At 34.0% G+C, this 26,404-nt stretch overlaps 1 protein-coding gene across 1 annotated transcript; it reads right to left on the bottom strand.

Moving 5' to 3' along the window:
- Positions 1-8,798: 8,798 nt before the first annotated feature.
- LOC136980502 (acidic leucine-rich nuclear phosphoprotein 32 family member A-like) lies at positions 8,799-25,819 on the bottom strand. The gene is made up of 8 exons (XM_067276643.1): positions 25,298-25,819; positions 10,914-11,057; positions 10,715-10,834; positions 10,465-10,630; positions 10,341-10,397; positions 10,146-10,264; positions 9,971-10,058; positions 8,799-9,573 (listed from the first exon to the last, which is right to left on the bottom strand). Exons 1-8 carry the CDS (start codon positions 25,802-25,804, stop codon positions 9,524-9,526), a joined length of 1,251 nt encoding a protein of 416 aa, XP_067132744.1. The 5' UTR covers positions 25,805-25,819; the 3' UTR covers positions 8,799-9,523.
- Positions 25,820-26,404: the final 585 nt, after the last annotated feature.

Here is a 26,404-nt window from a genome sequence, read left to right on the forward strand (position 1 = left end):
ATTTTTTTTATGCGGTCAACAGGGACCGCATAAAAAAAGTCTCACATAGAAAATAACTCAAAACCGTACGAAATAGAATTTATTGACAACAGATGTCAGCACTTGACTGCATCGTCTGGTCTATCGTCTGTTTTACATATTTTTGTCCAGGTGGTGTTTTGTTGACTTAAAAAGTAAATTATTTCATTTTTCGCATATTCATGCAATAATATTACTATAATAAGTGCATTTATGCTATAAGTTTATTTAGCTATAATAAGTCAACGTAAGACATGACGAATCGCACGAGACTAGTCGCCAACTATACCGCACAAATTAAAAATTCGCATTAAAAAAATCGCACAAATAAAAATCGCACATAAAAAGAGCGCATAAAAACAGGTTTGACTGTATACTGTATTCCTTTATTATTTGTTTTTACGTTTTATTTTATTTATGAAAACATTTTTTAAATTTAAATACTATCTTAACAAGAAATAAAATGTGAGATAACAATCGAAATAAAATTTTTTTCTCACGAAAAAAATATCGGGCTTACAAAATAGCTGCTTACACGTCTGCTTACAAAATAGCGAAACTGAGCATGCGCGAAGTGACAGTATCGTTTGGTAAAGTAAATACGAGTAAGTTCAAACTTTTATATTTATTTATTCGGAAAATAATAATTAATGTAGCAGTTGTGATAAATGGGCACACTGTTCTTGTGCCAATATCGAAGAAAACGACAGTTTAATCATTTTAATTTGTCCTTGTATATAAAAATAATATGCCCATCTTACCCCAGGAGTGGGGCAAGATAGTGCGTTTACATTTAATTTTAAAATATTAAATTTTCTTGTTTTTAAAAACGTTTTTCAAAAATTAAATTTTGTATTATATATTACCAAATGTTGTAGTTGCTGAGAATAAAAAAATTATTAAAGTGGTTGCCATCTTATGACTTTTCAAACCTTAACGTCCTCATCCTGCCCCAACTTCCCCTACTAGAATAATTTCCTAACATTTTATAACTGTGTTAAGAGTAATTTAAATTTTTAGGTTCAAAAAGTTATGTATTGTTGTGTGAATCATTTTTTTTCGAAGTTTATAATTCATATTTTGTCGTTTATTATAGCTTGGAAAACATCAACAATTTTTTTGGCAAAAGGTGTTCTTTAAGGGATTTTTTTTCATTTTATAATATCAGAATATTCGGAATTTAATTATGACAAGAGAAATACATCAGTTGGTATGTTTGCCATAAAGTTTGGTACTCGACCTGCAGATGAAGTTTGTTCGAAATGTGATGGTCGTCGTAAATTAAATTATCGAAAGCATCGCGATTCTGTTTCTTTGTTTCTTTTGGATGTCACAAATGCAAGATGAACAGTTTGTCATTTGAATTAATTTTTCAACGTAAAAAAATTTCTTGGGGAACTATTTTTTCGTTTATTTGTCATCTAATTTGCATAGAATGCACGTTGAGCGTCAACTGTTTGGCTGTGGGCATGAGTAGTCGAACAGCTGTTGAATGGGCGAATTTCATACGACATATTATGATTGTTTCATTGTCTAATTTTACTGGAACGAAAATTGGATGGACTTGGAAAGGTTGGCGAAATCGACGAGTGTTGTGAGCAAAATGAAAAAAACTGGGAGACCTACAGTATACGAGTAAGTTTTATCCAGGAGCGAGACGTGTTTTAGTTTGGATTGAGCCAGATATTGTACCTTCAGTTCTGAAAGTAAGTGCCAAATAAATACGGAAATCTTAAGAGGAAGAATGTAGACACGTGTCTTAACCGGAAAAAGTTTCTACCATGGAAAAGGATAAAGTTACGATAGAATCATCTAAACCATGTTTTCTACCGAATAAATCGGAGAAAAGGAATTAGGAATACGTTAATAGTGAGTGAAAGATTTCTTTAAATGCCGGTGTAGTAAGTAGCTGCGCCGGTCGCCATTGAGACTACCTAGGTAAACTACCGATTTTTTTATTTAAGTAACCTTAAAATAAAAAATGAAATAACCTACAAGATAAAAAAATCAGAACATTTTTCATTATAATGGAGAATTAACTTACTCGATAGCCTTACTTGAATGAAATGATTTTTAAATTCTAAATTCTGAAAAAACTTGTTTGGAACATTTTATTTCGAATTTGGAACGAATTGAAATATTCGTTCCAATTTATTTGTTTTGGATTGTTTTTGGATTACCCGAAGAGTGGAAATGATTCAAATATTTATTAATTACAATTATAAACAAACACCAGAACATTTGCTGAGCCTATTTTACTTTAATATTCAAACGCTTTCAGCCTATTTTTTATAGGCCATCCTCAGGAAAATACTGTTCCACAATCGAACACAAAGCTTTTCGAATACTCGTTAACTTTAAAATTTTCGAAAATCTTTTAAAAATTATTACATTAAACGGTTAAATATTGAATAAATAACAAATTACTAATACATTATATAATCAAACAAATGTAAAAATATACTACTATAACGAAAATACATTAAACCAGTTAAAGCATAACTGCCACAATCTTTTACGGGTTTTTAATTCCCGTTTCTTTTTCTATTACGTATTTCCAGGCCGTTGGGAGAGCATTAACGTTTTTTGCATTTAAGCACTTGTTGTTCACTTTACTCTTATATATATCTATTTTTTCCATACCTAATGCAATCGTCGGAGAATGGACCGTCTTAACTATTCTCGCTTCATCCCACTTCACACTCGCCCCTTCTGTTTGTGCCCTGACTGTCAAAACGGTGTTATGTCCTCTACACGTCATACTTGTGCTCTCTTATACGTGTTGTCAAGTTTCTTCTAGTGACTCCAGCATAATCTTTTGTCACTTTTAACTGCTGATTTTCAAAAAGAATTTTGTAGACCCCGCTTTCTCTTGTATTCTCACTTCATCTTTATCATTCCTTAGCAATCTGTATATTTTTGGCGCTCTTTTATATACCGTTTTTGTGTTTTTATATTTACATAATTCCTCCATTACTCCCTTTATCTTCATATTGTATGTAAACTTGTTGATCCTATCTTCCCTATTATCCCGTCTGCTTCCATGTTTGTAACTGCTGACCAATCGTTCGATTGCGGTTGTTCTGTATCCTAAACATTTTGCCACTTTCTTAATTCTGCTTATCTCTCTAAGACGATCTTGTACGTTGGTGCAAGTGGGATGAAGCGAGAATAGTTAAGAAGGTCCAATATCCGACGATTGCGTTAGGTATGGAAAAAATAGATATATATAAGAGTAAAATGAACAAGTGCTTAAATGCAAAGAACGTTAATGCTCTCCCAACGGCCTGGAAATACGTAATAGAGAAAGAAATGGGAATTAAAAACCCATAAAAAATTGTGGCAGTTATGCTTTAACTGGTTTAATGTATTTTCGTTATAGTAGTATATTTTTACATTTTTTGATTATATAATGTATTAGTAATTTGTTATTTATTCAATATTTAACCGTTTAATGTAATAATTTTTAAAAGATTTTCGAAAATTTTAAAGTTAACGAGTATTCGAAAAGCTTTGTGTTCGATTGTGGAACAGTATTTTCCTGAGGATGGCCTATAAAAACATAGGCTGAAAGCGTTTGAATATTACAATAGGACCAGCAAGTGTTCTGGTGTTTGTTTATAATCGTATGTAAACCGCTAAGGAGGTGGGGATAGTTTCAATGGCGGCACCGGCCAACGAGTATATTTATTAATTGCCAAAATGTATACTATATGTGTCACTATTTACTTTCCTCCTTTATTATTTACACTTTATACTGACTAAAACTAACTCTCCTCCTTTTTCCTCGGAGGGTGGAATTTCCAAAAATTTTTTATTAATGTGCATTCTCATAACGTACCATACGAAAACGCTGTCAAAAACGCAAAAAACCGCATCTAAAATAGTACAGTAGAAGCAGAGTTCTTCAGGGTAATCCTTAAAATTGTATCTAAAAATGTTTTAAAAACATACCTGTGCACTCTATAGACTATATAAATTAAAGGTTCAACTATATACATATATAGTGATACAGCTTTGCGTATTCCTCTTAAGTTTCTCCGATACAATACCACCGCTATTAAAGAACGCACCCAATTAGACGTAGGAAGGGTTAAGCCGGATGCACACATGCGGCGCGGCAAGGAAAAGCGGCAGAATGACGTCACTTTTTCTCGCCGCAGAGGTCTATTTCGTGCCGCTTTTCTCATGCCGCAAAAGTTGGTCGAATTCTATCTTTCGCGACGGCCGCCGCCAAGACGCGTTTCTATCAGCCAATAACATTTCGTCTGGCTGTCACGTGAGAAATATATAGACTATATAAATTAAAGGTTCAACTATATACATATATAGTGATACAGCTTTGCGTATTCCTCTTAAGTTTCTCCGATACAATACCATAACTGTGCGTGACATGAACACTACAAACGCACTCTACGACAATGGGTGCATTCTTTTATTCCTCCGCGTAACTCCGCGCGAGCGACATCCGTTTAAAAATTCCTGTCGAACGAGTTTCTAAATTCCGGTGGGAGTGCGCGCCGTCGAACGGCAAAAACGGCCGTTTGTAGCAGTAGTTTAGATCGAAAGCAAAATGGCGTCCTCCATGGCTCAGATAGTTTCGTTTCGGGGTCCATTATGTGGTTTTATGAATGAAAATTTAGAAGTTGTGAAAGCGCAAGTTAGTGCACGCGGTGATGTAAGTGTCTTTTTCGAATGGTAGCCGGCATTCTAATTTTTTTCGTGGCTATTTTGAATGCTCTTTCAACAAATAATCCATTTTATGGTTAAATTTTACAACTGGGACCCTTCTTTTGCCTTTAAAAGCTCATATTTTAGAATTATAGATTCCTCCATCACCATACTATCGATAGTGAGAGCGCCGCCATCTTTCTTTCACCGTCGTTCCTAAATGCCTACAAACAGCAGCGCACTCCCGTAGTAGCGGCGACGCGGAACGACCGCTATTAAAGAACGCACCCAATTAGACGTAGGAAGGGTTAAGCCGGATGCACACATGCGGCGCGGCAAGGAAAAGCGGCAGAATGACGTCACTTTTTCTCGCCGCAGAGGTCTATTTCGTGCCGCTTTTCTCATGCCGCAAAAGTTGGTCGAATTCTATCTTTCGCGGCGGCCGCCGCCAAGACGCGTTTCTATCAGCCAATAACATTTCGTCTGGCTGTCACGTGAGAAAATACAATCACGTGGTGTTTTAATGGCGGAAAGTTCGACGTGGTTAACCGAGATTACTAACATCAAAATAAAGAGGAAAGAATAATAAATTTAACACAAATTCTACACAGATACAGTAATCATATATTATTTAATTCAAAGAACAAAACAACCGAATCTTACTCGAAATAGTATTTTTTATCGAGAGATCTTAATCGAAGAATAAGCCTACTTTGTACATCAGTTCTTTATCGATCCAACAAAATATCTCGGCAAGATTCTTACCAACACGATATCTCTAATCCAAAATATTCATTCGAATCTTCGACGAAATCTTCTAGCTAAATAAAACGAGCCGTACAAAACAAAATTTGTAAACGTGGATAGCGGAGTATCGATATCGTTCGCCATCTTGAATACTGAACGCACTACGCATTCGCCGAAATGTAAACGGATTGCCGCTTGTGTGGTCGTGCTGCCGCGCGGCGAAGAAACGTTTGCGTCACCGCTTTTCCTTGCCGCGCCGCATGTGTGCATCCTCCTTTAATGTTACCTTAGGTAGCCAAGATGGCGGCTCGTCTCTAATTCCAGCAAGGAAACAGTGGGACGCACGTTCTAACCTAACCCAACCTATTCTAATAATTTGGTTGCTAATTATTATGGTAATTTATCAGAATAGGTTAGGTTAGAACGTGCGCCCCACTGTTTCCTTGCTGGAATTAGAGACGAACCGCCATCTTAGCTACCTAAGGTAACATTAACCTTAAATTCTGTGTTTGACGTATCTATACCGCAACAATCACGTCGAACAGAGTCCTAATGTTAAGTACTACTATCCGTTATGACTGGAGATATAATTATTGTTGGGGACAGGAACACAATTAATTATGATTAACTTTTCACCTTTCGTATTACACATAAAATTGATTTTATAAAGGTTTTACATCTTATTATCTTATCGTTGTTGGTAATCCATTTACGTAATGTGATACAAATTTACATATCTTTGTCATGCCGTGACAATTTATCAAAGTTTTTATTATTTATTATGGTAAATTAATACTCGAATTACAGTATTAATAACATGGAATTTTAAACCAATGAACGTGCTCAATAATTATAATGGACTAATATAAAATTTTTAACCAGTTTTCGCTTATTGAAATGCTGAAATTTTTATTTATGCAATTCTGAGTTTTGATAATTTCCACGCACTTTAAATTATCGTTTATATGTATCTTTTTTTCTATGTAAAATTTCTATGTTAGTTTTATCTATGTTACAATTATTTAATAGACAATGTTCATGGAAGACTGAATTTAGTCTCTGGTATTTTAAATCGGCTATATGTTCTTTTAATCTTACTTTAACTTTACGTTTTGTTTTTCCCTACAGTATGTAAAAATTAGTATTACTGCATGTGCATAGAATTTTATAAACAACATTTTTAGTTTCTTCTTTTGTTTCTATATTTTTCTTTGTAAACTGTTTCGCACGAAATCTAGATTGTAGCTTTTCATGTTTAAGGCGCTAATTTTATATTAATTTTTTTTTTGGTTTCTTTATTAATTTCTTCATACAAGCCTTTTATTAGGGAAAACTAATGTACTTTATATCCCCTTTATCGGGACATTTTTTAAATTCTTTCATACGTTTTATTTATTTCTCTTTCCCAAATGCTAATTATTCTGTTAGGATATCCAGCTAAAATGAATTTTTTCTTTAATGCATCTATATATTCAGTTTGTTTGATATCTATACTAGTTCTACTTTTTATCTTTGTATATTCCATGTTAAAGATATTTTGTTTTATGTACAAAGGTGTTTTCAGATATATTTAATGGTAGTATTTATTGAGCATGGTTTTTTAAAAGGTTCAAATTCAAGATTTTTATTATTTCGTTTAATTGTAATATCTAAGTAATTTATACTAGCATTAATTTTATCCTCTTCTTCTATCTTAAATTGAATAACTTTATATATATTATTTGTTATATTTTGAATTTCGTTAATTTTAATCTCTACATCATTATATATTATTAGAACATCGTCTACATATCTTTTATAGAACTTTATCCCTTGTGTCGTACTGATTTTTTCATCTATGTCCATCATTATTATTTCTGCCAATTTTGGTCCTATTACGGACCCCATACTAATCCCATTATTTTGTGTATAATATTATTTATTTCGAAAGTTACTTCTTTAAGTAAATTCGATTAAATCTATCATTTCAGGTTCGATTTTAAGTTGTATAAGTTTAGTCTCAACTATTTCCCATGTTATAGATGGGTACATATCGATTATATCCAAACTGGCAATCCTAAACGTTTCCTCTATATCCAATTTTTAAAATTAGTCTAATAGTTCGTCCGTGTTATGAATAGCAAATTTAGAGTGAAATTTAGACATTAAAAAAATTATTGACGATTAACTTAAAATCGATTACAGTTCAGTCTGGTAGGTAATCACTATCAATATCAGTCACACCTCATCTTTACTGAAAACTTTCAAATAGAATGATTAGGGTTTTCTTTGAAGAAAGTCTCGAGCATCGTTCTCACATGGGTATCAGTATTGAACTGTATATTGGCAATATGGTTCTACAGGGTGCAAAATAGACGGTAACCAAGTCTAGATGGATGAAGCAAAACCTCCCAGCCCAAACTGGGCAGTTTCTCTAGGGTCATCTTTGATCAATGTGTCGGTATCGAACTTTGTCAACATTTGAACAAGAAGTTCTTTGATATTAGTATTCAAACGATCCGGTTAACAGTAGAATGCTTTCGTGAGTGTTGTTGATTGGAAGCAGCTCCATCGTGACGACGCCACGTACATCTCACGAAATGCAGATCACCACCTTCTGCACTATTGGTCTTTTGACATTTGCAAAACCTGGTCGACTTGTTCACCGATGAAAGCTTGAATACACGACGTTGTAGCGTAAGACCCACTTCTCATGTCCGTCACAATTGATTAAGCCAGTTGAATGTGCAGCTCTTATGAGCAATGAATTACAGATGGTGACTCGTTAATTTTGTTCGCAGCAGTCAATTTACGGAGCAATCATTTGCCTAGTTTGTTCACCTTGACAAGAGCATGGTGTTGACAATGGTTGTATGGAAACAATCCAAGTTTTTGGGCTAATTCTCTAGTGATCAATCGTTTAGAGGCTGTCCATAAATGACGTTCACACTTCATTTCCCCCTCTATTATCACGCTCCCAAATTACGTGATTGGCTCGCAAACTGCATCAATTTGCATAATGCTGCGACAAAACTTTTATGGTGTAGCAACGTATCTTAAAATTAAATAGTAGCAAAGATGCTATCACAAAATATATTTTCAGTGTTTCGATGGAATTCCTTAACTTTTAGTCTTTTCCCCCCTTTTAAAACTGAACTTACTGTTTATTATTATTTTCACATTTATTAGGATATTGCGAAAAATATATCAAACTTAAAACTCGAGATCAAAAATCTTTTTTAATTTGCATTTTATAATCACTAATTTAACTAAAAATTGCGGGAAAATTTTTTCAAGTAACAGAATGTGCAATATGACTTACAGTAAAGTATTTTATCACCAAACGGTAAATATTTGTTAGAAATGTCGGAAGAACGATACTATTTTTTGTTCGAATTAAAAGTTTTATTCAACGGAACAAAGTACAGGGAAGTTTCGAGAGCCGCACAGAGTATGTCGACGACACTAGATGATTTAAATTACAAAGACCTGTCACAATCTCAAACTGATATATATATATATATTTATGTGTGTGTATGTTTGTATATATATACGACAACATAACTTCGATCGCGAGAAATACAGTTTAATTGCAGAAATAATTACGTAACGCAACTGAATTTTGTACATTTACACGGAACGAAACGCTTCACTATTTTAATACGGAAATGATTTATTATTACAATTAAGAAGTATAGAGCAATACAATTATTACGAACTTTTCCGTAATCAAATTTTTAAATTCAATATACAATCAAATGTATCGGAGTCGGATGTACGATGATAGAAAAAGGATGATTTTAAAAATAATGTAAAACCACGATGTATGATTTTTCGACCGGTTTTAAAATGAAAACAAAAACACTGATGCGATGGACAAATGAATCAGAAATTCCGACTGTACAGTTTGTATGCAAAACATCGGAGTCTCGTATCGAGTGTACGTGTAAAATCCGTCAGATTCAAATTAGAGAACAGACTACCGTCGGGTATAACTGTACTCGAGGCGGCAAATCACCTAAATGACCCAGAGTGTACTCTAAACGAGTCTGGCAAACTTCTGTACATGTCGTTTCTACAAATGGGGATGAAATGTCGGCCGATGATTTCAATCTTCTTCGCGATCCCTTTTTCGTTTCTGACCTCTTTGTACTTCGTCTAAAAAATATATTATTAAAAGAATTATGCATCAAACAAGTAAAAAATAAGTTATACGAAATGCTCCAGACAATTGGGGTATTGGATTTAATATATATTATAGTCAATTTAGTTTAATATCCAAAGTATCTGTTGACAAGTATTATTCAGAATAATACTTGCCAATAACATTTTTTCCTATTCCCGATATATTTTCACATAAAATATTATGTTGAAATCGAATATTAATCGTAAAGTTTATTAAACTGTCTACGATAAGTTTAACACTTTTTTCATTATTTATCGGATCAGTAGTTTTACATAAAACAACCGATTTAATTACAGTTCCATTCCTACTTCACAATGTCCTCCAATTGTTTCGAGCAATATAAATAAAAACGAAAGCTTTCGTAATTACCATTTTCTTCTCCATCTTCGTCGTCGTCCTCGTCTTCTTCCTCTTCTTCACCACCCTCTGGATTATAATCGTCACCTTCGCTTTCCTCCTTTATTTACAAATAAATTCGTTTGTTAACACGAACAAATTAAAAAAAAATAAATAATAAATAACCGTTTTGTAATAATCGACCTACATCAATATTATCATTTTCCAAATAGGATAAGCTAAGTTCTCCATCTTCATCCTCTTCGTCGTCCTCTCCCTCTTCTTCTTCGTCTACGTTAACGTCGTCTTCATCCTCGTCCTCATCATCTAAAACCGAATTAAGAAATTGTTTTATTTTTAAAATCTTAAGGCGCGTCGAAAAAGATCAGTTCTTTTTTTTAACCTTCTCCGTCTTCTTCATCGTCTTCTCCACTCACTACGACTCCGTCGACATCATTTCCTGCGCGATAAATGCTTTATTAAAATTGATAAAAGAGAAAGAAAACGTACTCCGAATAGAGACTCACCGTCTTCTTCATCTGCTTCGGAATCTTCGGCTTCTTTGTCTTCTCTGTCGTAACCGTCTAGATACTTCAAACTGGGGATGAGGTTGAACACTTTCTCTCTGTAGCTTTCTATGTTTGTAACTTCACAATTGAAAAGATCTAAATTTTTTATATTCTTGAATTCTTTCTGAAATCGAATATAACGCTTTACAAATTTAGATAATATATATATATATATATATATACACATTATCACAACGGAGATACTAACTAATGGTTCCAAAGTTTCGAGATCTTTTATCTTATTGCCACTGAGATTGAGATGCGTTAATTTTGGGCTTCCGTTCAGTAAATTTAATCCTCCGGAAATCCTGTTGTCGCTAAGTTCCAGCTGAGAACAAATAAATGTAAATTATCAAGCTAAATTATCACGTAAATGATTTATAGGCATATAATTCTAAGTATTTCACCTTCTTCAAATTCGGAAGTTTTGGAAATCCTTTGAGACTGGTGAGTCCAACATTAATGAGACTCAATGTTTCGAGAGCGGTGTATTCGTCAGTTAATCCCATTATTGTCGTACTTCGACAATTATCGAGATTTAATTCTTTGATCTGCAAAGAAATGAAAAAAGTTTGTAATTTGATGTCCAATTAATAATATAATAAAACAAATGTCACGAAGAGAAGAATTTTGTTGCATCATCATCTCCTCACAAGAAATATTTTTATTTAGGAAATACAAACTAGTTAATGTCGGTATTTTATGTTTAAGCTTGTTTTACTTTCCAAATTCAGAATTTAAAGTAAAATATAAGTTCTTTACCGATTGTTATTTAAGTTTTCTCAAATTTTCAACAATTAAAAAATTGTATGCATTAAATCGCGAATTTTAGTGATAATCATCACAAAAGTAGTTTCTGTAGTCCAGTAGTTCCTAAGTTTTCCGCTTCCTCACCCCCTGAAACGAGTGCTGACAATCTCAGGAACTTGAGACAAATGATACTGAGAGGTCGTCACCTCTCAATTTCTTGTCGACTCAATACAATGGTCTTTCGAGTTTGTGCTGCATAACTTCCCTCCACAACCCTTCAAGAAGAATTCATTAAGATTTTTCATTAAAGGGAGTAAGATAGTCCCATTTTCTCGCGTGTATTTTAGTGTAATTTCATGTACAAATTTAGCGATTGGAGAAAAATCATCTTGTCCATTTATAAAAAACATTTAGTTGAAATGTTTTTGAATTATGAAACAGAGCATATTTTAAAAAGTTTCTCATAATATCTGATTTGTCTATATGTAACAGGTACTTTCACCGTTTTCCTGTTTAGAGTTTGAACAAGCAATTTGAATATTGTTTCTCGGTTCCACACACACACACAAAATATTTTAAATTAAACTGCAAATACCAGAATATTTTTCCTCAAGTAGGAACTGAAAATATTCTTTAATTCCCCGAAAATGACTCTACATTTAGGTCTAGGTTAAGAATTTATACACAAAAAAAATTTTATCCCCAAAAAAAGATGTATGGCATTCGCTTCGAGCTGCGTGCATCCGAGGTTAGGAACAATTGATAGTGAATGTGACTTTCAGTTTGCGTTGCAATGGAAGCCATTATTAATGAAACCTTCCTCTAGGAATGTTTGAAGAAATATTCATTTTTTTCTCCGAAAACATCTCGAACATGTTATAGACTCAATCTGGAGAATCTCGTGGTGTAAAGTTGCAATATACGCCGGAAAACTGGATCACAGTGATGTATCTGCCTTTAACAGAACACCGAAATTCAGTTAACAAAACAATAACAAGTTATTACAAACAATTTACTAATTTGCCATTTCTTGCACAACTTAGTCAAAATCATACAAAAGACCCGAGTATAGTTGTTTCGTGCGAGATCTTTATAAATGGTTTCGCATACTTATGCCGATTTCAACTGTTAGACATTCTTATTTACCGTTCATTACATATCAAAAATTTTTTTGGGCTGCAATTTTTAACTATATAAGTCCAAACTTCCGGTTTCGGAAGTCATGTTATTTCAATTCAAAAATTTTTTCCTGAAAGGTATTTCAGGGGAAAGGTCGTAGATGACCGGTACGACTCCATTGTTAAAGGAAAAGTATGACGTACAGGGGCAAGACACTACTGATTTTGAGGTGGAGAGCATATATTTTAAGCTAAATAAATTGAAAATTGCAGCCCGATATTATGACAATGTCACATTAAATAATTGCTCGTTTCTTCTTAATTTTTTTCTTTGCATCAAAATATTATTTATTATTATTACAATTTCTAAAAGTAATGATAGGCTCAGTTATTGTTTATTTTGCATTATTCTAACTGTAGTTAAATAAGTAAATTTACTCTAAACTGGAGACTTTTGGCAGGCTGCATACATTTGCAGTAGGCCTTAAGGCTGCTGTGTACTAACATACTCCATAACCCAGTACACTGGGTATTAAAATAATATATTTTAATGATATGAAAACTAACAATATATAATACAAGGTTATTCAAAAAGGATGCTGAAAAAATAAAGGTAATTTATTTGTACTTAAAAGTTAATTTGTAAATTTGGGAGATCGATTAAGATATATTTATATATATAATTAAATCTTTTAAAAGAAAAGTCATTAAAATAATGAATATAATAAAAACTTCTGTTCTTTTCAACAGGAATAATAATTAAAAAAGAACTGTTGAAAAGACCAAAGTAAGTTTTATTATATTCATTATTTACAGTGACTTTTAGAAGTTTTTTAAAAATTATATATATAAATACCTGTATACCTTTTTAAATTGTACTTAAAATAATAGTATTGAAATGAAGATAGAACTCATGAAATTCACATAAACATTTCAAATGTTTGGTGTGGATGCCATTAATGAGTGACACTGCACTTGTCAAAAATGTAGTCCATTCTGTCGAAATGCATCCTGTCATATCCTCTGATATTACTTCAACTGCTTCAGAGATGTGTTGTTTCAGGCCTTCCAAGTGCTGTGGCATTGGGGGCTGATACAGTGTCTGCTCAATGTCACAGCATCTGGATGATCTGAAACAACAATCTCCAAAGCAGTGGAATTGATATCAAAGGATGTGCTAGGATGCTTTTGGACAGAACTGGACTACCATCTTTGACATTTGCTGTGTCACTAAGTGTCCACATCAAACACTTGTGACATGAATATTAAACTTAGCAAGTTCTATCTTTTCATGTCATTACTGTCATTTCAGATCTAGTATAGCAAAAGATAGAGCAAGAATAGCGAGGTTAAGGCCAAAGTTTTAAACGAGAAAATGCATAAGTCGGACATTCAGCGCCGCTTTCCTGTAAGCCTAGAAGTTTGACAATGGTGTTTGGAAAGTCAGTGGAATCACACTCAACATTCCAAACACCATTGTCAAACTTCTAGGCTTACAGGAAAGCGGCGCTGAACGTCCGACATACGTGTTTTCTTGTTTAAAACTTCAGGCTCAACCTCACTGTTATAAATGAGATTTTACTTTTGCACCATTCTTTTTGAATAATCCTGAAGTTTATTTTCATCTTTTCTCTAGTCAAGATTAGTTTCAATGTTTTTTGTCACAAATATTAACTTCAAGTTGTGTAATGATATAAGATAGAAATAGGAAAATAACATTGTTACCAAAGCCTTGGGATCACATATTAGGATCTTGCCCGCCATAGGTTACTCATGACTACTTCAATGCATTCATTCATTTTTCTTCAGTTGTTTTGGATTTTCTTTTGATGACTCTGCATTTTATATACTATCCTTTCTTTAATCTTTATTTCCATTATCAAACTATCTTTGATTTTCACTTTTTTCTCAAAAGCTTTATCTTTACTTCCTTGATTGTTAGTTTCTCAACCTATTGCTCAAGATTTAATATTAGCAAGTTCATATACCTTTGGTAATGTAATAAGCATAATTACTATTAATTGTTTATTTTTCAAAATCATATCTTGAGTTTTCGTATAATTCAATTAGCTTAGAAAGGTAGTTGCTCGTGTACTTGTAATCTGCTTTACATTAAATATATTCTTTATAATATGAAAAATTCTACAGCTTGAGTTCATTGCTTCTTAAGCATCCTATGTTACATCAACAATTCCCAACCAGGAGAACACGAGAAAATATTAATAACTGCGGATGTTTTATAAGAATATTTGGATTTTGCATTGAAGCCTTTTGTGGTGTCACGGTACTCGATACTTGGTTTTAAATAAAAATAGAATTATATTTTTATTATATTTATCTGTGTGTGTCTTTCCTGCAATGCTTTTCAATTTAAAAAGGTTAGGAATGGCTGATCTGCACCATCCAGGTAATTAAAATTATTCTTTGACTATAAAAAATTAAAAATAATATGCTATCATTAGTTTTAAGCTATTGAGCTTATGTAATGACTGCTATTTCATAATCCAGTTCTGAGCATTATTCTATACTAGCACTGTCTTAACATTACTGTTCCACACAATAGCTGATCATGCTTCATTTATAAATTTTAAAGTCACTATTCATGTAGGCATGGTTTCTTTAGTTAAACATTTCTATTTGAGATAAGTTCTCCCTCTTCAATGGCATCATCTCCTTTGTGTTTTTTCTTTCATTTTCATCAGTTTTATCTCTACTTCCTTCTTTCTTGTTTTGTAATCTGTATGTACAAAATTGCTATCTTCACTTCAAAACCAGTTCCTACAATCTGTTACTTTAGTGTAAGTGCTGTTTGTTAACAGATTAACAGCTTCTGAAGAAAATAACAAATTAAGACAAGAAACGATTATTATTTTTTGTGTGAAGTGCCATCTACAGTTGATTTATTTACGAATGCCAATACAATTAACATTTGAATAATCTGATTTACATATTTATAATGTCTTATGATTACTCTCGTACACACTCGTTGAACCTTTATCCCCGGTATTGCTTAATTTGTATTTTACAAAACTCTTTCAAATAGTATTTTCATGTGCAAGTTTTATTTAATTATGTTAAATTTAATTACATTACTATTAACTTTTAAATTAAATAAATACATATTTTTCTATTTGTTTTAATATATAATGTATATTTTTCTTAATAATTTGGCTTTTATTAAAAAATCACTATTGAATTTATATACAACTATAATTACATTTGTATATTCATAATTAAATTTGTATATTCATATTCATTTGTATATTCTTTTTAATTTATTGTGAAACTTCAGTGTTTGTTACAAACTCCATCAATATAAATATTATATATATATATATTTTTTGCTATAATACGTATAAACAACTTTTAATTTTTATCTCCTTTTTTTCTTTGTTTTTCTCTTACTAAAAACTTTCTCAAATAATTTATTATTGTTTTAAAAGAAATCCTTAAATATAACCTGTACTGTACATAAATAACAGTGGCAATGTTTCATATACTCATATATATATATATATAATGAACCATTTACAATATTCCTGACAAATAGCTTGTAAAGCATGCACCCAATTAAAAAACTGATCAAAATGAAAGTTATTTATTTTTGAGAGGTCTTTTCAATTCCATAAAAATTAACCCCGCTTGCTCCCTTATTAGGGGTGAGGGACAACTTTAGAATTTTAAATGTAACACACTATTTTTTTTTTTTATTCTTCTCTGTTTTTGGACTCTTCGTTAAAGATAAATAAAGTTTAATTTAAAACACTTTTTGAAAAATGTAACTTTCAAAAGTTATGAGCTTTTTAAGTAATGTTTTGAGAAACTAATAGCTGAAGAAAGGATTTTTATGATCTAATTTATTGTAACTGACATTTAAATGTCTTAATGATCCATATTTAGATAATTACATAATCAGTTAAGTAATTAAGATAAAAATTTAAATAATTTTTGTCCAGAATTTTATATGATTAATGATGAATACTTCAAAATATTTGCATTCAAAGAAGGAATACTTGTTTTGTTCCTTAAAAAACCTGCCATTTTCATCTATCTATGAAATTATTATTGGTTAAAAGATGCCCTAGTATAAAAATATTTTTTAATCAAAATGGTAATTCTGTTCATTAAATATGAGAATCAAATTGATTTGAATTAAATAATTTGAAATAAATAGACAACAAATTGAAAATTTGAGATTTAATTTTTGTTATTTACAATAAATTTACTGTACTGCTAAAAATAAATACTTTTGGAAAGCAGAACTATAAATGTTTTATTTAAAACATTATTATTATTCAATGGAGAATCCATAAATAGAAAAAATTAGGGAATTCCATTTGAAATTCTAAAGCTTCCCCATCCCCCAATAAAGAAAAAAGGGATGGCTTAATTTTTATAAAATTGAAGAGGCCATCAAAAAATAACTTTCTGATCAATTTTTAATAGGATGCATATTTTATAATAGCAGTGGTAATATTGCCCAATTTAATTTGGCAATCATTTGGCTTTAATATAACTATCAGGCTTAGAGATGTTTGTATATGTATGACAACAGTTTACCAGAACATCACTCATTTCACATCTTGTGATCCATATTTGTGTTTTTCATGAACATATGTAGGGTGCTGCAATTTTTACAAAATCATGTTCGACTGCTGCGAGCAATTCTGGCAGTTAGGGTGTACAATAAACAAATATTTTTGTCTGTTGTAAATAGTATAGCTATATAAGGCTACAATACACAAGATTATTTAACTTCATTATTAATAATTTTAAGAAAATAAAGTCATCGGTACTATAGCATATGTATTGTAGCAAATGCATAACGGAAAACATCCAAAGGAATGATGTCATCATCAGTTAATTGTCACCCCAGCCGCTAGGGTCGCTCCAGTGCAGTGGACTAGTTTTAAAGCATAAAAAGTATAGGAACTGTCCACTCCATGATCTGGATCATTTGTAACTAGTCAATGTAAAATTAATCATATATTACTGTCCAATATAATAATATATGCTAGTGGGTCAGGTCATTTTATGCAGTATTATGTAAAAAATGAGCAAGATTGTTTTATACATATTTTTGCTCTGTGTTTAAACACTAGCTTTGACATCTGTCCCACACAAAATTTCTGGCATTTTAAAACCTTATGGAAAAATCTTATAAAATTGACAGTATAACTTGTTCATGTAAAGCTGGATAATCAGGAAACTTTTTTCAAATTCTTAACAGTTGAATCCAATCTTTGTCAGTTACACTTATGTCCTCTGAATTATGATTTCTGAATAATCATCTATTTTTCATGTAAGAATAGATGAAAACTTATATCAGGATCCTGTATGGCTTTGGAATTGCAATTTGGAATGCAACAGAAAGCCTTTCTTTTCCTATTGCTATTCATTTTTACTGATGACAATACACAAACAACCAACAACCCAGATAAAATAGTATTGTTTTTAATCATCAGAGGGCAAGCACCTGGTGAACAATGCAAATACACATAAAACTTTGCCTTCATGACACTAGATGGGAGGATGTTTACACATTGCACAAACATCATTGATACTTATAAGGAGCTTGCATATGTTAAAATAATAGCAAAACAGTATGAATATCCAAGAAATAAGAAAGATTAGCTCATAATAAAATATAGCAACAATAAATCCAAACCAGAAAGGAATAGAGAAAATGGAAGAAAAGCTAACTCAATATTCAACAGCATCTATAGAGTAGTAGCCAAAGGAAAAAATATTTGGTACATTTTAAGATGATACTTATAATATAATATAATTAACTCCTAAGAAATGAAAAAGGCAGACAAAACATACTAATACCTGGAATTTATAAAAATAGTATACAACATGGAACAGGAATATATTGGAGTAACTTCTCATTCCCTCATAGCACAAATGCAAAAATAAATGAGCATTTTCCACTTATGCAACAGACCCAGAAATCTACATACAACTAAGCACCTCCTCTACAATCTGACCAGTAAGGGTAAATCTCTGGTTTAAAGCTTTTAGAGAAACTGAAATTTATGATGTTTGTCTGATCTAAAAGCCAAAGGTATTGACTTCAAAGGCTTTAAACAATATTTCTACAAATCTTCCTGGAAGTCAGTTTTTGAGCAATAACTTTTATCTCCTTGCACCACAGGTGATCCAAGAACAAAGCAATGCTGATTGCTTTGTTCATTTTTCACATCCATTATCTGTTAAGAACATTCAACTCTGTTTTTTCTTTTCTTTTTACCCCTAAATTCCATTAGGTGCACACTGATTGCATCAGGGAGCATATACATTAAAAAAAGGGAGGAAACCTGACAGAACAAACACAAGAAGCAGCGATGTTGCATTTAAGATTTGTAAAACTATATTTTAATGGCATCTATACATGGTTTATGGAATGAGACTTTCACAGTTGTATACATAACGTTTTTAGCACTAGTTAATTTTTGTTCTCTGAAATTTTGTAAGTGCTTTTCTGAACTTTTTATTTAAAAAACTGATAATATTATGGGGCCTAAAAAGAATGGAGTGTTAAGAACTGTTCACTATAGAATCTAAGCAAGAGATGATAGCCAAGAAAGAGATTGGGCAGAAAATGTCTGATATTGTAGGCAGATGAGTTCAATAAATTCTACAGTAGATACAATCTTAGCTAAGAAAGATATAATCAAAAATACTCAAGCAGATAAAGGAGTAATGAAAATCACATCTGAGAAACAAAGATATACCATCCATTAAAAAAAATAGACTCATTGCTTTTAGTTTGTTACTACATGTAAATAAACATAGTAAGAGAGTATATAACTTTTTATTTATTTTTTGGGGTCTCCAGAATGAATTAATCAAATTCCCACAAAAATCTATGGTAAATTGATAATCAGTTAATGAACAATTTGGATAGCAAATGTGGTCTTGGAATGGATTATGTTCGTTAACCAATCACCCATTGTATTTTATTTGCAATAAACAAAAAGTGTTTTCTAAGGTATTCAAATAAATTAAATTTCAAAAATAGACAGCGAAAGCTTTCATTATATCAGGATTCATCATAAAATAAGTAGATTTATTTTTTGTAGGTAACACTGAATATAAAGAAGCTGTGGTGCATGTCGAACCATAATCATAGTGTGATGTTTCATTACAGGTTTTGGTTTGAGCCACAGATGACCATACAAACAACATGGATCCTTCCAGAGCTGCCCAACAAACCTTAATACAGTTTTTGGCAGCGGATGGCAAAAAGCCAGCAATCATTTTTCAGAGAATGAAAGAGGTTTATGGAGCAGACAGCCTTTTGCGCACTGCTGTTTTCAGCTGGTGTAGGAAGTTTGCAAGCAGCTGTCAATTGACAAAGGATAACCCTTGCTTTAGCCAGCCATCAGCAGTAACTGGGAATTTCAGAATTGTTCAAATGGTTGAGGACATCATTCAACAGAATTGATACTTAATGATTCAGGTGGTGACGAATGCATTGAATATCAGTTTCAGAAGCATGCATAATGTCATATTCCAATAGTTGGGATACCGAAAAATTTGCTGCACGTGAATTTCAAAGTTTCAGACAGAGGAACAGTGTCAGCAAAGAATGGGTGCCTCTCAGCCATTACTAGCAAGAAGATGACTCATTGCTGTGCAGCATTGTTGCTGGAGATGAGATGTAGTGTCACCACTACAAGCCATGTACAGTACATGACGCAGGAGTCAATAATGGAAGCACAGTGGATCCTCACTGCTCAAGATGCTTCAAACCTCAATCAGCACGGGAAGGTCATGTTGACTATTCTTCGACATGGAGGGACCTGTGCTCGTCGAGTGGCTTCCCAAAGAAATGACTATCAATTCAGCTTCCTATTGGGAAACCCTGAAGCTCTGTACTGACTGTCTCTCATGCAGTGTTATGCCTTTGAATGACAATGCCTACCCCACTCCACCCAGGCTACATGGAATATGCTCCGTCAGTTCCACAGGAAGCAGTTGAACCACCCCTCTACAGCCTTGACCTTAGCCCCTGTGACTGCAGTGTGTTTGGTCCATTTAAAGAAGGTTTGAAGGGGTGCCAGTTTCAGTTGGACGGCAAGGTAAAGAATACAGTGGAGAACTGGCTGTCGCAGCAGCCCATCAGCTTCTTCGAGTGCAGCATCCGCTGCCTGGTAGAAAGATGGAACAAATGTCTTAACTGTGGCACTTACTTTGATTAAAGTTGTTTTTGTCAACCTGCAATTTTTGTTGTCTTATTATTTTATGATCAACCCTAATATCAGTCTTCAATTTCTTTTTTTCTTTTGTTCACTAACAGTTATAGAAAATATTGAATTTAAACTATTTACAATGCTTCCAAAAAAAAAAAAAAATAGAAAATTTAGTAATTACAACAATCAAGGTTTTTAGATCAGAAACACTCTCAATTTGAATTTTTTATTATTTTTCTACATTATGTTAACTGAGTTTAAAACTGAACATTGTCTGATTATATCTTTATAATGCAATTTATTAAACTTACTTTTATATATTACATGAAGAGAATCCTTAATTTAAAACATTGATAAACAAAGCAAAAGTAAGCATTCCATTGAATTTTCATTTGCTTGAAACCAGTAACATTTTTTAAAAAACAAAACAAATATTGCCTTTTTTTTTAATTTCAGTTTCTGTTACCAAATTCCTAATATCCTAAATTCATATATTTTCTTAAGTCTTTTTGTATTTTGTAAATTGCATCTAAATTGCCAAAGAACTTTTCTTAAGATACTATAATCTGCTTAATCAAAAAATCGCACAACATATATAAATTTTCTTTATCTATAACACACTTAATATTATGTAGGCCTATATACAGGGTGTATCAGTACAGCAGTTACAAACTTTCAGGAGAGATAGAATACACCTAGATGATGGGAAATCACATAGCAATGCACGGTTGGAAACGCTTTCCTGGTGCAATAGTGATGACACAAAACACAAGAAAGGAAGGACACAGGGTGAGAAAACATGTTTATTATTCTTAATACAGCAAAAATCAAAGGTGTTTGAAATTATGATCCCGGGCAGTGATGCAGGTCTCACATCTCTGATGCCTTGAAGATCTAACGTTGTCGAAAATACCGGGCGTGTATCGAACTTCCCCAGCAGCTGTCACGATGCATGCAACAAGTTCCTCAGCACTGTTAACGGGAGTTTTGTACACCAGTGCCCTGACATACATACCCCCAGAGTAAGTAGTCAAGGCAGGTGAGGTGTGGCTATTGAGCGGGCCAATGCACTGAACCACCTCGCCCAATCACTATTGTGTCCCGCCATTGTGTTGTCACTACCGTGCCAGGAAAGTGTTTCCAACCATGCATTGCTATGTGATTTCTCATCATCTAGGTGTATTCTATCTCTCCTGAAAGTTTGTAACTGCTGTACTGATACACCCTGTATATATATATATATATAATTTTTCATTTTTATACCCTTTGATTTTTTACTGAATTTCCAAATTGTCCATAACTTGATATTTATCATCAATTAATCATTCTTCATTTGGTTTTTGAAATACAATTTCTAATTGTATTCAAATGATTTCTACAACACTCCTATATGTTTTAGCCACTTAATATAAATAGTTGCAATATTTTATCTTTCAAATAAGGCAGTTTTTAAAATTTATAATATTGTTTAGAATGAAAATATTTTTATAAATCAATGAGTAAGAAATTATAATAAGGGATTATTCTTTGTATATCTTATCTCATTAATTATCTTTTGAAGATCACTGAAGGCAATTGGTAAAAATTTGGAAAATAATTTTAGATTGTCGTATTGTTGATCGAATCGTTGACACTGTCTTTACATTTGAGAGAAAATTATATACTAATAATTAATAATAAACCTTATAGAGGAATTATCAAATACTTATATCATAATTTTCATACACAACTGATGTAAATTAGTCTGTTTATAATTCATAGGATAATTATAAGTTTCATTCCATTTACAAAGTACAGTAGAGCATTGATTATCCGAGTTAATTGGGGACTGGGGTTGGTCGGATAACTGAAAAGTACGAAAAAATACATTATTAGTATAGTGTATTAGGCCTGGTTTAAATACTAGCCTCCCTTTCATGGTCAAGCCAGTGCTGCCAGCTAAAACATGCAAAAATTTAACAAAAATAATATTAAAGTAGCTATGACATAGCCAAATATTGTAGCGCCACATCACTAGCAGACATTTGAATTTGCCGACATTTGATTATCCGACCCTCGGTTAACCGAGGATCGGATAATCTGTGCTCTACTATACAATGAAAAACCACATTTTCAAAACCTGACAAATGTTTTGCAAATTTCATTCCATGATATTATTATACTTGGCTCTACATCAACTTCTCTTTGAATAGAAATTATACTATTATTAAATATCTCCAAAAAATTGGTTTCAGATTTGAATTCCATCAAATTTTTTACTCCTCCTGAAAATTTCTTGTGTCCATTTAAACCAAAAACTGTCATTTTTAATTTGTTAATTACATATTAGAGAACAAAAAGCTTATCATATTTTTCCAATTTTTCCATAAATTTTTTGTGGCTTGGAAGAATAAAGCTCAGTGTCAAAGGGCAATGAACTTGAAACTGGCCCTGATCCTTCCAAGCCACAGATTTATATTTTAGCCCAATAATTTCTCTTTTCTTCTATTACTTTTTAAATCCAATTCAAAAATACAGTTTGTGTATTGTTTCATTTCATAAATGTTCTAATAACTAAGAGAAAAATATAACTAACAAAACAAAAAAGTATTTGACAAATTGCTGAAATGGTGAATAAACCTATGGCAGTTTGTTTAATACATTACAGAACAATATGAAAAAGATAAACTTTGAAACCTTAAGCAACAGCAATACACGATGGTGGAAATGTGATGGCTGTGTGGTTATGTGTGTTGGTATAAAGTTGGAAACTTGAATTTTATAAAAGGTGCAATGAATAAGTTTATCTATTGATAACTTGATATTTTGAAAAAAAATTTTAGTGCTGAAAACATGGGGTCGGGAAACAACTTCTCGTTCTACCAAGACAATGACCCAAACATACAGCGTATTTAGTCAAAGAACGGCTGGTCTACAATTGTCTGGGGTAAATTAAAAACTCTAACAGTCATCCGATTTAAATATTATTGAGAATTTGTGGGCAAAACTTAAAACTAACATACAAAAATACCTTATATATATATATCAAAAAGATTGTTTGATATATACTGAAGCAACAGTTTCATCCAATTGCACGAAAAAATGGGTGAAATCAATGCTAACATGTCTGAAAATGCAATAAAATAGAATAATAAGTGTTTGAATTTTCAAACATCTAAAATTTGCCACATTAATTTGTAGAGAGTTCTGTTTCAGTTGCTTACACAAAATACGTTGTTAATAATACAATTTACAGCAAAATTATGATTTAAATATAAGTGTAGCTTTTTCAATGTTAGCTACCGTATATCATTTTTACATATTTGATATAAATGAAAGGTCTTCCTCGAAGCGAGTTTGCAAGATAGTCCAACACAAGCTTTATTTTTTCGATATGGAATTGGTAACTACCATTGAAAAGAATCCCAATTGTAAATAACGCTATTGTAGCGTTATTTGCAATTATCATTTTAATATTATTGTAGTAGAATCGGGCAAATAAAATGATATCATTATAAAACTGCAATTAAGGACGTCAAAATTTTCATTTATCACCAAATTATGTTTACATTTCGGTGACCGGATGCTGCACCGAAATGTTCTCGCCGAGTAACAGTCGAAATTAAAAAAAAAATAAATAAATAAATATATATATATATATTTAAATAAAGCGTTAGGCGTTTTGTAACGGCAGAATAAACAGTTAAAATTAACTGAGGACGGCGCCTCCAGTGGAAAGCGCGACAACTAAGCAAGGAAGAACGACCGAACGGCGGCGCTACTGCCACGAGAAGACGCCACGCACGAGCGTAACGCCATTTGTCCGAGAACAAAAAGCGGCGAGAGAAAGCCTCGTTTTCCGTTTTTCTAAGAAAGACTACGGTCAAAATAAAAGGCTGAGGAGAAGGAAAGTTCTTTCGAAAAGCGCGGTTGAAACCGAGGCGCCAAAGAGCCGTGACGGACGACGGAAACGGCTCGGTTTCGAGCAACGCCGAATTTCGTCGATGCGCCGGGATAACAAAGATGGCGGAAGAACGGTCGGAGGACGAAGCAAGACTTCTCTGCAAAAGCCGAAAGAGATCCGAAATACCGTCATGTACCCATCAGTCGTCTTTTGTCATCCAGTCACGGCGGCAAATAATCCTTATTTCTGAAATTCGGTCGGTGGGAGACCACCGTTTCGAAGACGACGACGCCGGGCATAATGGCGGACCTTCTTCCACTTCTCAGCCTTTCCGGCGGCGAAGAGTAGCGACCGCACAAAGAGACGGAAGGCGACGCGACTATGCGCCTTTCCTTTTCGCGTCCAGCGGAAAAAAGGGCATTTCGGTGCGACCGAACCACAGCGAAAGGAACGATGGCGCGGATGAAATCCAGCCGAAATTCTTCCTTTATTTAAAACACCGACCGATCAATGGTACCGACGAACTTTCGTCCAATGAAACCCTACGGCCGGAGGTGAGATGATCGAATCAAGATGGCAACCTCCGACCTCCTTTTCTCGGACCGTCTTTCCCGACCTCGGCACGTGCGCTTTCATTTCTTTCGCGACTTCGAAGATCCGATGAGGGCCCGTGGACCGCGTCGCGCCACGCAGTCAATCGGACCACGTGGCCGTTCGCCTTGGCGGCGGGCTCCGAGAGAAAGAATGAGCTCGGCCCGCTACCCGACTCAGAGGACGGGCCGAGTCTAGAACGCGGACAAAAGGGCCCGACGAAGAAATCGAGAAAAGGAAAGAAAAGTCACCTGCGAGGGCGTTCTTCCACGCTTTTCCAACTCGATTCTCTTCTCCATGGTCTGGTCTCCGGCGAAGCGAGGAGCGGAGCGACGAGTCCCACCGAGCGCGTCTACTCGCAAAGTGCCAGAAAGGTTCGCCACGGCCGCACCGCGGGAAGCGCGGCAACTCCAATTGGTCCTCAGAGGGGTCCGACATTGCTCGGTCGGCCGGAGTACGCGTACCGCTCGGAAGCTTCGACTCGCGTCGATTGGTCCGGAGACGTTCGAATCGACCAATGGTGGAGCTGGGGTCTGAGTGATAAAGGGGGAAGGACGCCGCTTGGCGTCAGAGACGGAGAGAAGTCGTCGTTTCGTAGATCTTTCAGTCGAAAGCAGAATCTTAATCATCGGAATGAACGACGTCGCTAGGTCCGAAAACGCGGAAAATGTTTTGCGTTTCGGTCTCGTAGTGAATCGAACTCTAGAAGATATAAATGGCGTCGGGCAAATGATAGTGACTGATCTGTTGTCTTCCATAATGGACGGTTAAACAGACCATTTTTCGCCGACGCCATCTTTATCGGTTAGAAGAGATCCGTGCATCTCCTTTTTGAGCCATTTCGTATTTCACTTCTTACTTTATTGCCCCTACCGAACGCCTTTCCCTCAGATTCGGAAATAACAGTCACTTCGGACGCCATTTTCTTAAGATCGATAACCGTCGGTCGTTCTCGGACGAGGACGAGTGGGAGGAAAAGAGGAACGGTCGTCCGACTGCCGGACGACCGACACGCGCGTCGTCTTTACGAGAAGAAAGGAACCAAAGAGGCTCCTTTCTTCTCCAACCGGCGCCATCTTGGAGGAGAGAATAGACCGTCGATGCAGATATACGTCGGTTGGTGTCCGGGCAGGTGTCGGGACCGAAACAGCTGTCAGTAAACGAGGCACCCGGCGGAAACGTTGGATTCGACGTTGTTAGTTTCACCCCGTCGCCGGTTCCCGAAGCGCGAAAAGTTACGACGAACGACTTCTTTACCGGCATTATTACGCGGAAGCGGCATCCTTAATAGTATTGGATCTCGAACCGCTGCCGACTGGTTGCTAGGAGACGATCCGTTTTTAACGGCTGTCACGTGA

Source organism: Centruroides vittatus, unplaced genomic scaffold, assembly GCF_030686945.1.
Source record: "Centruroides vittatus isolate TY-2023 unplaced genomic scaffold, ASM3068694v2 contig_7, whole genome shotgun sequence".
Lineage (NCBI taxonomy): Eukaryota > Metazoa > Arthropoda > Arachnida > Scorpiones > Buthidae > Centruroides > Centruroides vittatus.

Coding starts and splice junctions, on each gene's coding strand:
- LOC136980502 (XM_067276643.1), bottom strand. CDS start 25,804: ATGGAAGACAACAGATCAGTCACTATCATTTGCCCGACGCCATTTATA. Junction 11,058..25,297: donor GTGGAAGAACGCCCTCGCAG/GTGACTTTTCTT, acceptor ATTTCTTTGCAG/ATCAAAGAATTAAATCTCGA. Junction 10,835..10,913: donor AACTTCCGAATTTGAAGAAG/GTGAAATACTTA, acceptor ATTTGTTCTCAG/CTGGAACTTAGCGACAACAG.